Source organism: Stegostoma tigrinum, chromosome 28 (genome assembly GCF_030684315.1).
Source record: "Stegostoma tigrinum isolate sSteTig4 chromosome 28, sSteTig4.hap1, whole genome shotgun sequence".
NCBI classification, from domain to species: domain Eukaryota; kingdom Metazoa; phylum Chordata; class Chondrichthyes; order Orectolobiformes; family Stegostomatidae; genus Stegostoma; species Stegostoma tigrinum.
In genome coordinates, this window is record NC_081381.1 from 39,123,908 (window position 1) to 39,139,614 (window position 15,707).

General features: G+C 39.1%; 1 protein-coding gene across 4 annotated transcripts in view; it reads left to right on the top strand.

Annotated features, from left to right (window-relative positions):
- The window catches only part of mtor (mechanistic target of rapamycin kinase), a 366,257-nt gene that overhangs the window by 73,668 nt on the left and 276,882 nt on the right, over positions 1–15,707 (top strand). For all 4 annotated transcript variants that reach the window (XM_048561203.2, XM_048561201.2, XM_048561202.2 and 1 more), the window contains 3 exons: positions 5,911–6,033; positions 6,208–6,291; positions 6,941–7,033. In XM_048561203.2, the coding sequence (XP_048417160.1) occupies positions 5,911–6,033; positions 6,208–6,291; positions 6,941–7,033 (300 nt within the window). The remainder of the gene's footprint in view (positions 1–5,910; positions 6,034–6,207; positions 6,292–6,940; positions 7,034–15,707) is intronic.

Here is a 15,707-nt window from a genome sequence, read left to right on the forward strand (position 1 = left end):
GCTTCCTCTACATTGTGGAAACCAAGCGGAGGCTTGGGGACCGCTTTGCAGAACACCTCAGCTCGGTTCGCAATAAACAACTGCATCTCCCAGTCGCGAACCATTTCAACTCCCCCTCCCATTCTTTAGATGACATGTCCATCATGGGCCTCCTGCAGTGCCACAATGATGCCACCTGAAGGTTGCAGGAACAGTAACTCATATTCCGCTTGGGAACCCTGCAGCCCAATGTGGACTTCACCCACTTCAAAATCTCCCCTTTCCCCACCACATCCCAAAACCAGCCCAGTTCGCCCCCTCCCCCCACTGCATCACACAACCAGCCCAGCTCATCCCCTCCCCACACTGCATCCCAAAACCAGCCCAGCCTGTCTTTGCCTCCCTAACCTGTTCTTCCTCTCAACCATCCCTTCCTCCCACCCCAAGCCGCACCTCCATTTCCTACCGAATAAACTCATCCCACCTCCTTGACCTGTCCGTCTTCCCTGGACTGACCTATCCCCTCCCTACCTCCCCACCTATACTCTCCTCTCCACCTATCTTCTTTTCTCTCCATCTTCGGTCCGCCTCCCCCTCTCTTCCTATTTATTCCAGAACCCTCACCCCATCCCCCTCTCTGATGAAGGGTCTAGGCCCAAAACATCAGCTTTTGTGCTCCTGAGATGCTGCTTGGCCTGCTGTGTTCATCCAGCTTCACACTTTATTATCGTGGCCAAAACATGTATGATTTCAAGAAGGAGTTGAGTACAACACTTGGACTCAAGGAATCAAAAGAAATGGAGGAAAAGCAGGAGCAGGCTATTGATTGGGATGATCTACCATGTTCACTATAAATAGTTGAGCAGGCTCAAAGGGCTGAATAGCCTACTGTTGCTCCTGTTTTCTGTGTTACCATGTAAGTGCCTATATAGTTTATTTGGAAGATGTAATGTACAATAATACATAAAGCAATGCGAAAACTTGTTGAGCAAATACAATTACCTGGTTTAGCGATAAATGTTGCTTGCCAGGAGTAAATTTGCAAAAGGGGTGGTAACTCACTTGGAACGTACCTAGGACAAGTGTTGTTAAATCAGCAAGTAAAGGACTTTAATCGAATTCCCCGTTCATAAAACTAAACAGGAGATGAGATAAGTCATGAGAATTCTGGAATACGTGGGTTTTATCGGAAACTTGTGCTTAACTTCACCACAATAGCTGTATTTCTAACAGATTCACTACAGATAGAGACAGAGGTGGTTGGGGTGGAAGTGGGGGGATCTTAAGTGGTAGTGAGAATTTAAAGACAAAGGAGGATGGTTCTGAAGTTACAGAGCAAGTTAATTATACAAGGTAGGCAAGAGCAAGTCAGAGAACAACTTAACTCTAAAGATCTCCATGCAAGGAACTTTACAGACAAGGCAGATGAACTTGGTATGCATGAGAACCTGGGACTGTTCATATCATAGTTATAACAGAAACATAGCTGAGGGAGGGTTGGTGTTGGCAGCTCAGTGTTCCAGGGTTTAGATGCTACAGGAAGGATAGAAAGGGCAGGTGAGAGAGGAGGGGGAGTAGCCTTTTTAATTACTTTGAGAGGACATTTCTGAGAGATCATCCAGTGTGAAGCTATATGAGTGGAACTCAGAAATAAGAAGGGAATGATCATCTTGATGGGATTGCATTCTATGCCCCCACCCTCCCCACCACTGATAGTCAGCATGAAATTGAGGAGCAAATATATAGAGATAGCTCATATATGTAGGAATAATAGGCTTGTAATAGTAGAGGATTTTAGCATTCCAAACGTAAACTGAGACTGCTATAGTGTTAGGACTTGGATGGTGAGGAGCCGTAGAGTCACACAGCATGGAAACAGACTCTTCGGTCCAACTCGTCCATGCCGACCAAGCTTCCCAAACTAAACTAGTCCCAACTGCCTGCATTTGGCCCATATCCATCTTAACGTTTCCTGTTCATATACCAATCCAAACTTCTTTTAAATGTTGTAACTCTATCTGCCTTGAACACTTTATTGGCAGTTCATTCCACATGCGAACCATGCTTTGTGAAAAAGTTGCCTCTCAGATCCCTTTTTTAATTTTTCTCTTCTCACCTTAAAAGTATGCCCCATGGTTGTGAACTCCCCTACCAGGACCTGATCAGGTGTATCCCAGGACATTATGGGAAGCTAGGTTCCTCGCAGAAATATTTCTATCGTCTACAGCCATGGATGCGGTGCTGGAGGATTGGAAGGTAGCTAATGTTGTACCGTTATTTAGGAAGGGCTGTAAAAAGAAGCTGGAGAACTATAGACTAGTGAGCCTGACATTGGCAGGTAAGTAGTTGGAGGGGATTCTGAGAGAGAAGACTAACATGCATTTGAAGAGGCAAGGACTGATTCGGGATAGTCAGCGTGACTTTGTGCTTGGGAAATCATTTTTCACTAATGTGATTGAGATTTTTGCAGATGTGACCAAAAAGATAAGTAAGGGCATAGCATTGTCTACATGGATTTTAGTTAAAAGTTTGACAAGGTTCTGTGTGGTAGACTGGTTAGTAAAGTTAGATGACATGGGATTCAGCGAGAGCTTGTCATTTGGATACAAAATTGACTTGACAGTAGGACGAAGTGGGTAGTGGTAGAGGGTTGTTTTATTGGACTGGAGGTCTGTGAGCAGCAGTGTTCTGCTGGTCTGGATAGGCTGGGACTTTGTTCCCTGGAGCATAGGAGGTTGAAGGGTCACCTTCTAGAGATTAATAAAATCATGAAGGCATGGATAAGATAAATAACAGAGGTCTCTGCTGCCTCACAGCGCCAGCAACCCGGGTTCGATTCCACCCTCGGGTGACTGTGTGGAGTTTGCACATTCTCCCCATCTCTGCGTGGGTTTCCTCCGGCTGCTCGGGTTTCCTCCCACAGTCCAAAGATGTACAGGTGAGATAAATTGGCCAAGCTAAATTGCCCCTGGCGTTCAAGGATGTGTAGAGTAGTTGGGTTACAGGAGGATGGGTCTGGGTGGAATGCTCTGAGGTTCGGTATGGACTTGTTGAGCTGAAGGATCTGTTTTCACACTGTTGGCACTCTTTGAGGTCTTTTCCCTTGGGTGGGTGAGTTCAAAATTGGGGCTCCCTTGCAAGTTCACTCGAATAGTTGACCTTCAATTATTCCAAATATAGCTAGACATCCTTTAACCCCAGAAAAGTTGGGAAAAGGCTGAGCACTACCCACCCCTCTGCTCCCATGGCCACCACCACCAAAAATCCTGACAATAATAGCTGCAAAATTGCCACAGCTGCCAATTTCACCTATGTTTTATGTTTTATGTTCTTTGTTCTATGTTCTATGCACTCTGTAAGTTTTGGGGCCACTTTTTTAGATGCTAGAAAAGATACAAATTTGGGAAAAATGAAAATACAGAACTTAGATATGTGAAAGGAAATAATTTGGAAGATGCCATTTCCCTTAAAGCTTCCAGTTTGGTGACGGTAAAAGTTACAATAAATAAAAGTTCAATTGTGACATATTTATAGGCTGAATCCATGCACACAAACGGCCTTTCTCATGGTGTCTCAAGAGGCAATAAAATAAAATTCTGAATGACTTTTCATTTTGGTGATCCTTTCAGAATAAATTCAGAACAGATGTTGCAATTTCAGAGTCCCTATTTTGTTCTGTGACTTGTTAAATGTTTTTTTTTCTGAAATTTCACTGATATTAGTCTGTCGTTGAATGTTAGGAGGCAGACAATAGTGACCCAAAGAGGGCAAACTTTCTGAATTTTATTCTGTGTTCATAAAACCTAGCCTAAGAAAGAGAAATATTTAAAATTATTTGACATCCTGAGAAGAGAAGCAATAGTCATTTTCTGCGCAATAACTTTGGATTGAGGGATATTTGAAACCTATCAGTTAACATAGAAAAAAATTTATTTGGAATAGCTCCATCATCATCATCTGATTTAGGAACTGTCTTCATTTCCTAACAACGTTCGACATTGTTTCTGCACTTGAATTCTGCAAAATGCATTAACTGTACAATTTTTCCAGAAAGTATTTTTCAAGTATTCTAGATTTTTAAGGTGGTGTTTTAAAGATCGTATTTTTCCTTTTCTTGGAAGAAGTCCTGAAGTTGCAGAAATTGCAATTTCACACCTGGATATTGAAATTTTAATAGTCTTTGCCATTCGCAAAATCTTGATTTTAATGGGTTGCTCTAGGTTCTGTTACAGTAACTGCTGAGAGTTCTTTTTTGTATAGCTGAATTCATTTTTTTTGTAGCTTTGGTTGAAGTCTATACAAAACTGTCATAGAGGAGAAAGAATGTGAAGAGATTACAAATGGTTCCTTTCAATGATATATGTGCATACACTGAAGCCTGCAAATACTACGTCTTCCAACTTTTGTGTCTAACTTAGTGTGATGATCTTTATTCAGGACTTTGGAAATTTTTTTTATTTGTGTAACATGAGGGTTGCTTGCAAGGCAAACATTTATTGCCCATTTCTAATTGCCTTTGAGAATGCAGTATAGGTACACCCACAGTAATATTAAACAGGCAGTTAAATGTTTTTGATCTGATGGATGTAAACGAACAGAGTTCTAACAAAGGATGGTGTGCTACTCAGAGGTGAACTTGATTTTCCCATCATGGCAGAGTTTGGGATTTGGAAAGTGCTGTTGAAGGAACTTCAGCAAGTTTCTGAAATGCGTCTTGTGGATGATGCACTACTTGTACATGGATGAACAGGCTTTGGGGAGTCAGAAATTGACATGTTGCAGAATTTCCAAACCTCTAACCTGCCCTTGTATCCATAATACTAGGATGGATGGTACAGTTCAATTTCTGATCAATAGTATTTCCAGGATGTTGTTGATGAGCAGTTTGATGATAGCAACTTTGTTGAATGTTAGGAGAGGCAATCTTCTTGGAGGTAGTAATTGTCTGACACTTGTGTGCTGCAAATGTTATTTGCTACTTATTAGCTCTTGCCTGAATGTTGTCCTGGCTTTTGCATGGGGAACTGCAAATGGACTGACCATTATATATTCCCCCTCTGATATCCCAAGTTCTGACATTATTAGAAGAAAACTTATTAATAAGCAACTAAAGATGATTGGTTCCAGGACGCTTGTGTCTAACAACCACCTTCTTTTGTGCTAAGTAGGACTTATGCTTATAACAGAATACTTCAAGGGCTTTCATTTTTTTGTAATATTACCATCATGCAACAGCTGATATATTGAGAATTTGTTTGGAAGGTATTAGTTTCCAACATATTTCCCAATAATTGAACTTAAATTGTATTTGAAAAATAATTTAAAAATTCAAACGAGCAAACTTACAGAAGTTGCATCATGAAACAAATAAGTTCCTGCAGGGTCTTGACAGGGTAAATGTAGAGATGATGTTTTCTGTTGTGCGAGAATCTAGAACTAAGCATCATTGCTGAAAAATTTGAAACAAAGATTGAGCAAAATAAATCCCTCGGGTTTGAGTTTTGAGGTACTGTCTTCTGAAACAGGTGGTGGTAGTGGAATGTTTGAATATATTTAGAGCAGAGGTGGATAGGTGACTTGCCCTTCAGCTCAAAATGCTTTCAATTGCTGACAAAATCTAGAATTTGTTGTTCTTTTGTCCCGGTAAATAGAGCTGTTATGTTTAGACCTTCCTAACGCAAGAGATTAAAAATGCTTTGCAGGTGACCTTGTATATCTTGCATAATATATGTACTATACCAGAAATATAGGAAAAATTTTTATTGTTTGATTTTGGAGCTATTATTACTTGAATTCTTCACTCTTTTTGGTATTGATTGCGTTAATAGCCTTCTGACAGAAACTGGATGTGTGATATTGTCCATAAATCAATCATTCGTTTTCAGAAAAAAAAACTTTCAGTTCACTTATAATTTCTTTGTAATTCTTTAGATTTTAACTGAGCTAGAACACAGTGGAGTAGGTCGAAACAAAGAGCAAAGTGCCCGAATGCTGGGCCACTTGGTTTCAAATGCTCCCCGCCTTATCCGCCCGTACATGGAACCTATTCTCAAGGTAAGTAAGAGGGAACATCTTTTTCCTGCAGTGACTGTAAGTGTGAAAATTAAATTGGCATTGAACATTTTGAAACAGTTTTATATTTATGTTCATTGACAAGAAAATATATATTAGATATTGAAGAAAATAGCAAATATATTTGCTCTTAGTTGATCATATGCTTCCTCCTAGGCTTTAATCTTAAAATTGAAGGATCATGATCCAAACCCTGGTGTAATTGTCAGTGTTCTGGCTACTATAGGTGAACTTGCCCAGGTAAGATCAATGTTAGAGACTGAATACTTGTGTGCAATACGATTCATTACATTTGTAGACAAGAAACTTAGATTGAAAAATGTGTAATGTAGTACTGTTGTGATGAATTTGAATTATATCAGAGGGATCCGTAAATGCTTCAAAACTATAATGTACTTTGGACTGTGGTCACTCTTGTTATTGCAGATAGATGCAGCATTCAGTATATGCACAATGAGACTATACAAGAACAGAGCAATAAGTGACCACTTAATTTGTTTCAGTAGTATTGGTCTGGGAGAACTGTTACCTGGCACATCCTTAGAACTCTTCTGTTCATCTTCAATAAGTGCTATATTATCTTTTATATCCATCTTAACAATCAGATTGGAGTCTTAGTTTAATTTCTCATCTCAAGATGGCACTTAAGACAATGTACATTGCCTCAGCTCAACATTGCAACATCATTCTAAGTGCAGTTTGAACCCTGCTTATTTAAAATAAAGTCACCTTATGTTGTTAAAGCTATTTCGTTAATTTAATTACTTTCCTTCAAGTATATTTGTCAGAGAGAGAATAGTGATTGGCCTGTTGTAAGCTTGATTAATGTAAAACTGCTTGCCAGTCTACAGCCTTTTTAAAACGTTGTGATTAATGTTTGTCCGTGAAGGTGAGTGGACTGGAAATGCGAAAATGGATGGATGAACTATTTCCTATCATCATGGACATGCTCCAGGACTCCTCTTCACTTGCCAAAAGACAGGTAAGCTCATGATAGCAACTGGCTACTTTTCCCTGGGAGTATTTAGAAAATAGCAAACTTGAAATTTTTGCATATATCTTGATCATTTATTTAAATCCCTGTAGATGATTGGGTTTGGGAAGCAGGAATCAGTGCTATTTTTAATGACAATCTCTTAAAGTTAGAATTGAGCCATGGTTGACAAATGCGCTGGGTCCTACTATGGTTTTCTGGTACTCATTCAGTGTGAAATAGAAGCACAGTTATTAGTGCAGAGCAAACTTTATGCAGAAACCATCTTTGTTTGTAAAGGTTTTGCAAAGTAATGCTTGCAGCTGCTGATGGCTTCTGAATTATGTGATAATATGTATGTTATTTTGATTATTGAAAGAAATATTCTGAGATTGTTGTTTTTTGTTGTGTCCTACAAAGATTGAAAATTTGGGATTTGATCCTGAATTTTGTTCTAATTTTAGATGGTGAAAAATATGAAGTCTATAAAACTTTTTCTACTGCTTTGCACTCATTTGTTCTATTGTGAATGCTGTGAAGCCTGACAAAAGTGACATGATTCTGTATGTGTCACTTGCTTCAATTAAGTGTATTGTGAAATGGTGTTTGGCTTGCACTTTCACATAATCCGTGACATTCCTAAATGAGGCTTTTGTAACCTACAGCTTCAGATATTCTGGAGAAGTATATGTCTAATTTGTTTTGAAGGTCAGCCCAGTTGATGATCTGGAACTTAATTTCCAATTAGCTCACATTTGCTATGGGTTTCTGGCAGCATGAGAGATTGATCAGCAATGGGAGAGGCAAGCATCTGTGCTTCCCTTCCCTGCCCTGAAGACTGGCCTACCCTTAGAGTGCCTCATGCGTGTCATGACAGAAATTCTTAGTGCACTGCTCTTATACAGAGGCATGATAGGAAAATTGGCTCACATCCTCTTTCATCTGTCTGGACTGAAAACAAGTTACTTTTCCAGACATCAACAACCCTTTGCGAATTTCACATTTTTGTATATGTAGCTGGGTGTGTGTAATGACTAACCTGTCTAGTTTATTTGTGCAGTGGAAAAATGCCATATAGTTGCACCGTACCACTGAAGACATAAACAAGACTGCAGTTGTAGCCAATGTCACCACTAGATGGAGCACCATGCATGGTTGTGCATCAGATCCCAACATCACATCTCTGTATTTCTGTGGTTTTTATAACAGCGACTCATCGAGAATATTCTTAAACATTGAATTTATTATAAAACAAATTGGTAGATATAAAATAAATGTCAAACTTTGCCATTCCTTATGGTACCAGTATATTGCTGGAACATTCTGATCCTTCTAACAGGTACATTTACTGAGATGATATTTTAAAGCTACAAACCAGTATAGCAGCTTTTCCTGCTTGCACGTTAAAACAAAACAGTTTTTATTACTTAATTTTATGTTTTGTGGTAATAGCGCTCAAATGGATATTTGCAACCATCTAACAAAGGACAAGGTGGCAATTAAATATCAGCTTTGAGTGCCATATGTACTGCACTAGAAAAAGAGGATAAGTAGAATTTCAAGCCTTGTTAACCACTCTAAATGTGTAAACTCTCAGTAAATGAATGCAGACTGATGATATGCATGGCAATTTGTACCTGAAGCATTACAGTTTCTAACATGATCAAAATTCAGTCAATTTCTTTGCAGTTTTTTGCATTTGTGCATCAAACCTTGTATACACAGAATGGTGCAGGTTGCTATTGATGTATTGGGGGGGACACTCTAGCAGTAATGGTGCTATTTTAAAGTTACAAATTCCAGACTCTCTCTGATTTTTTGCTTTTCTTCTATTCTTGTTAAATCTTCCTCTTCATCTGGAAGAATGGATAGGTGGGCAGAAATATTTTCTAGAGCATGCTGAATGTAATCTGAAAACCTTTTTCAGCAGATAAGTAGCATGGGTTACGAGAGATTGGAAATCCTCCCTAAAGAGAAAACACCTGGTTGCCATAGGTACTTTCCCACAGTGACAGGTAGAGACTGCTGAACTTGAAATGTATGGTAAATACAAGAAATTTGCTGCACAGTGCCTATCCCACCAAATGACGGTTCCACACGTTTATTCTCTCAGCAGATTCTGTTACCTTTTTCATTGATAGTCTTGTGTAGATTGCAATGGTTTAATGTTTATGGCAGGGACTTGAAGCGTGCAATTCATTTATGGCAGAGACTTGAAACATTGGAATTTGGATGAGCTTGAAGAGACCTGTTTGACAGTCAGTTTAAAATTATTTTTTGAAGGTTGAAAAAAATTGCAGTCTTTTGAACTAAATTAGTTAAGATGAACTTTAATAATTGTATGCAGAATCTTCCAGCCCTGCCTTCCTCCTTACCTAATGATAAGCAACTCTTTGAAGTTTCAAAGAGGATCTAAACTTGGTTCAAACCGTCCTTCATTTTAAAAAGTTGTATTTACTGTGGACAGCGTAGTAAATGTATTTGAGTAGCAAAGTATGCAAATCTGTACCCATGATTTCGACTTAGCTGTTTGTATCTGATTTTAAGTGTTGTAGTGTTTTGCTCCAGTGTTTTATAAAATTGAGATTGGAAAATCAAGGAATTATTTACCAGTTAGTTTAATATTTGCTGTCAGGAAATTGCAAGAGTTTAGAAGTTTTAAAAAATACCACTGAACATTTAAAATTTCAACTATTAGAGAAACCAGCATAAATTGTAAATATAGCTCAGCCTGATTAATCTAATGTTTTTGAAGAAGTGGCTACAACTATAGTTGGGGAATGACTACGGAGGTTAGTTATGGGGCCTTTAAGAAGACATTTGATAAAGGTCATCAGAAATGCTTTTGGCTAAAACCAAAGCTTTGGAAATGAAGGCAACTTATTGACATAGAGTCATACAGCTCAGAAACAGACCCTTTGGCCCAACCAGTCCATGCTGACCATAATTCTAAACTAATCTAGTCCCACCTGCCTGCACTTGGCCTATGTCCCTTGGAACATTCCTTAGTTATGTGCTTGTCAGAATGTCTTTTAAACATAACTGTACCCAGATCCACCATTTCCTTTGGAAGTTCATTTCACATATGAACCATTCTCTGTGTTTAAAAACAAAATATGCCCGTCATGTCTTTTTTATATCTTTCTCTTCTCACTCTAAAAATATGTCTCCTAGTCTTGAATTCCCCCACTCTAGGGAAAAGACACTTGTCATTTATTTTATCTCTGCTGCTCATGATTTTATAAACCTTTATAAGGTCACCTTTAAACTTCTTAGGCTCGAGTGAAAAAGTCCTGATTAGGAAATGGGCTAAGCAGAAGGATTAGACAAATGAAAGAATAGATAGGTTCTCTAATTGATAGAAGTACCTGGTATTGTCACCTAAGGATTTGAGTTGAGGTCTCAACTGTTTATTGCTATCACTAATAACTTAACCTATGTCCTCCAGTTCTGGATTCTAAGATGGGATAGAAAACCACTTACCTAGATTTGCCAATAATGCAAAGGTAGGTGGCAATGTAAGCAGTGTAAATGGAAGTAAAAAATACATATATATTGGAAATTTTAACTGCATGAGAAAAACAGGATTTCATTTTAAGTTAAACTTTGAACTTAAAGAATTGTATATTTTCAACATGGTGAAAAGCTCAAATAATGGTGGTCCAGGTACAACGATTATTAAAGTGGCATGCTCATCATTTGCACTTGTGGAGCACCATGTATACGTTTGTAAAATAACACCATGAGAACTGATTTGACTGCTTTGTCCAGATCAATCCAGTTATTGATCACACTGACTCCCGTACATCGTTCCTCAAATTGATTGTTAATAATTTTCTATCTATTGCATGCCAGTAAAAGATTTTACCTTTCACCCTCTGCTCAGGGGCTATAAAGTAGAAGAAGATGTGTACCCGCTTATCTGTTCCTCAGCTTAAAATACCATAAGTGTGTCATTAATGGCAAACAGGTTTATCTGTATCAGGCGCACATTGAATTGAGATAGGGCAGCAGTTATGCAATCAAAACAGCACAAATGCAAGGCTGTATACCAGTAAGAATAGCAGCTAAACCAGTCTGAAGCAACAACAAACAGATTTACTCCAGTCTGTCATGAAGCACAGAACTCCACCATAAATTTGGCCCAGCAGTTAGATTGAGGCAAACACAACATCAAGAAAGTTGTTAATGCACATGCAGATGCCTCTCGGTGCTATCTTCAATATGTTGGAAACAAACACTCCCTACAGTGAATCAAAGCTATGATATGCAACCAACTGAACAGTATTGAGCACCATGCTTTTGGATGGATACATTGACCTTGAAGGGAATGTTGTGTAGATTTATTAAAATGTTCTCTGAACCCGAACGATTAAACAATGAGGACATATAAAGCAAACAAGGATGCATTCCCTGGAATTTGTACAGTTTAGGGATGATTAGATCAAAGTTTTTAAGATACTAAGGAGGGCACAGAAGGCAGATTGAGAGAAATTATTTCTGGTTGCGGGGTCTTCGACCAAGACGCTTAGCATCAAAATTATAATTGGTTGTTTGCTAGTACAGAAATTGAGTATTGTTATGAGCAATTTGTCCACTTGCATGGTGAAAGACATATTGACACCAATGCAGTGTCTGTAAACATTTGACATTGCTATCCTATTTGCCAATGAGCCACTGGGGGCTTGTCATAAACATCTGCACTAGAAGACTATAAAGCCATTTAGACTTGCCCACATTGTCTAAATCTGTATTCATTGAATTTATGAACTCAGCAACTCGCAGAGCAGAGCTCAGTTTCTTGACACCATGTGTGCTCAAACAAATGATCTTGGCATCAAATCCCCACTAGTCCCAGCTTCCACAAATATGTTTGTTGGATTCCTTGAGAAACATGGCATCAATGCAATAACACGTAACCCCTTCCATATTTCTGCTATGTAGATTGTGCATTTGCTACATTTGAATCCATAGTTGTGCGCAAGAATTCTTTCAAATGTTTAAATGGTCTCCATCTGCACTCAAATTCATGTTCATAATGGAATAATGAAATTAACTCTCTTTCCTTGTTTACCTCATTGAAAATCATTCAAGGGGTTCTCTATTTCTGTCTACCGCAATCCTACCTACATTGGTCAGTGTACACGTTGAGATTGCTACAATTCTACAACCTATAAGATCAGCCTTATTCGCAACCCTGTACCATGGGACTTGTTGTGCAAACCTGATGCTGAAATAAGGCACATCAAAACTATCCTGCAGTATAATGGTAAACCTGATCCACTCATTTCTTGCCGTATATTATGCAAACTCCTAAAAGGTCCTAAGCCAATCATTCCTGAAAAGTGCCCAGCCTGCTTCTATTAATGTGGAAAGCTAAGGGATTTCAAATTTTTGAGCAACATTTGAAGCTGACAGTTGCATGTAGTTGCTTTGCAGTAATTCCTCCACCAGTTGCAGGTTGTCATCCTAAAAATACCCCTTTACCCAACTCTGACCTCTAGTTAACCGATCCATGCTAATATACTATCTGTATTACCATGGGAACTTCTTAAATAATCTTTTATGGGATGCCTAATCAAAAGCCTTTTTGAAATCCAAATATAGTCCATCCACTGTCTCCCCTTTATCTAGCCTGCTTGTTAGCTCCTCAAAGAACTGTTGTAAATTTTTGAGACATGATTTCCTCTTCATGAAGCCATGTTGATTCTGCTTGATTAAATGATATATTTCTAAATATTTTGCTTTCATATCTTTTCATAGACTTTTCATAGGTTTTTCCAATTACAGATGTTAAGCTAACTGTGATGTAGAAATAGGAGGTGGTGACTTTGTGGTACTGTCACTGGACCATTAATGCTCTGAGGACAGGAATTCAAATCCTACCATGGCAGATTCTGAAATTTGAATTCAATAAAAAGCCAGGGATGAAAAATATGGTAAAGAATGATTGTAAAATCACTGTCAATTGTCATTAAAACCCATCTGGATCACTGATGCCTTTTAGGGTACAAAATCTGCCACCCTTAGCTGGTCTGACTTGCATTTGACTACTGACCCACAGCAAAATGGTTGACTTTTTGCTGCCCTCTGTGAAATCAGTAATGAGTAATATTGATAACAAAGTGTGAAGCTGGATGCACACAGCAGGCCAAGCAGCATCTTAGGAGCACAAAAGCTGACGTTTCGTGCCTAGACCCTTCTTCAGAGATGAAGGGTCTAGGCCCGAAACGTCAGCTTTTGTGCTCCTGAGATGCTGCTGGGCCTGCTGTGTTCATCCAGCTTCACACTTTGTTATCTTGGATTCTCCAGCATCTGCAGTTTCCATTACCAATGAGTAATATTGTTAGCCTTGCCAGTGCTCCCCGCATCCATGAATGAATCATCTTTTTAAAATATTTGCCAGGCACCAGAAAATTTCTTTTTGTTTTACTGATTGAGAGAGAAATATTGGCCAGAGAGGTTCAGTTTCTTTGATATACTGTCATGGGATATTTTCAATTGACTTGAGGGGGCAGATGGAGTCTCAGTTTCATGTCTTTGAAAGATGATGCTCCGACTTTTAATGCTGCCTCACTGCTGCACTGGAATGTCAACCTAAATGTTCTAGGGCAAAACTTGAAATCAGAACCGTTTGACTTAGGGTTAAGTATGCTGCCAAATGATCCAAGGCTGATACATAAAAGTATGAAGGAATATGAGGCAAAGGTAAGTGTAAATGAGTAGGTACAGATCAGTCAAATTCTGGAACTCCCATGTGACAGCACAGTGATTATACCTACCTTGCAATGATTGCAGTGAATCAACAAGGTACCAGAACACACTCTATGGACAATTGAAGATTGGCTTCTGAGGAAGAGTCACTGGACTCGAAACGTTAGCTCTGATTTCTCTCTCCACTGTTGCCAGACTTGCTGAGCTTTTCCAGCAATTTCTGTTTCTCTTTGTAAAGATTGGCTGGGCTAGTGCTACCCACATTCCAAGAATAAGTTTAAAAAATTAAATCCCATTTCTGTACCACTAAGTGAGCACCAAGATTGATGATGGCAAACTGGGTAAGTCTGATTTAAGGTATAGTTTGTTGAATAAGAATGAGCTTGATTTGAGTGGGTAAAGGTCTGGCAAATGGAATACAATGAAAATAACTGTAACATCATACATTTTGGTAGGAGTAATAGGAAAAGGGATTATTACTTGAATGATTAAAAAGTTGCAGCATGCTGCTATGCAGAGGGACCTGGGTGTCCTTGTGCATGAATCACAGAAGGTTGGAATGCAGGTACAACAACTAATTAGGAAGGTAAATGGAATTTTGACCTTTATTGCTAAAGGGATTGAGTTTAAAAGCAGAGAGGTTATGTTGCAGCTGTACAAGGTGCTGGTGAGGCCACACCTAGAGCATTGTGTGCAGTTTTGGTCTCCTTACTTGAGGAAGGATGTACTGGCACTGGAGGGGGTGCAGAGGAGGTTCACTAGGTTGATTCCGGAATTGAGGGGGTTGGCTTATGAGGAGAGACTGAGTAGATTGGGATTATATTCATTGGAATTCAGAAAATTGAGGGGGCATCTTATAGAAACATATAAAATTATGAAGGGAATAGATAAGATAGAAGTAAAGAGGATGTTCCCACTGGCATGTGAAGCTAGGACAAGAGGGCACAGCCTCAAGATTACAGGGAGCAGATTTAGGACTGAATTAAGAAGAAACTTCTTCACTCAGAGGTTGTTAATCTATGGAATTCCTTGCCCAGTGAAGTAGTTGACGCTACTTCAGTAAAAGTTTTTAAAGCTAAGGTAGATATTTTTTGAATAATAAAGGAATTAAGGGATACCATGAGAAGGCGGATAAGTGGACCTGAGTCCACGAAAAGATCAGCTATGATCTTATTGAATGGCGGAGCAGGCTGAAAGGGCCGAATGGCCTACTCCTGCTCCTAGTTCTTATGTTCTTATGATTGGTCTGTGAAACAATTGTCTCAATTTTGGTACTAGTCCTCAAGTGTTGGTTAGTAAGTTCCACATGGCCGACTGGTCAGTGTGTGCTTTGTTATTTCCAGTACATATGCGAATGATAGTTGGTATGTCTGTTTTCCATTTTTTCAGTTTTTCTACAGTATTTTCTTTCTTTCAATTCTGTCATGGGATGTGGGGGCACTGACAAGGCCACCAATCGTCATTTCAGAGAGCAGTTGAGAGTCAACTCTGTGTGTTTTTGGAGCCATATCTGGGCCAGATTGTGTAAGGAACCAGATGAGATTATTACTAATGAAATGGGCATTTCATTAGTGTTTTATTAATTAAATTTAAATTTCCTCTGCTCCTGTGGTGGCATATGAACTCTTGCTTCAAGATCAGTAGTCTGAGCTTTGGATCATTAACCCATCACATTAACACTAGACTGCTATCCAGCTGCCTCAGTGTGAAGGAAAGTAATGGTTATCTTCATCGTTTGTTTTGTTGAAGCACAGTCTCTTATTTTGCTTTCTTCTTTCTTGTCACTCTGTTCCATCCCCTTCTCTCTCCCTATGACCTACTTCTTTATTTCCCTATGTTCCCCTCGCTCTCCGTTACAACTTCTTTTCTGTTTCCCCCTTCTCTCTCCCCATTTTCCCTTTCGTCCTGCTTTTCCCCTCTCCTTTCTCCCCATTTTCTCCCGCTCTTCCTCTCTCTCCATTGCCCTCTT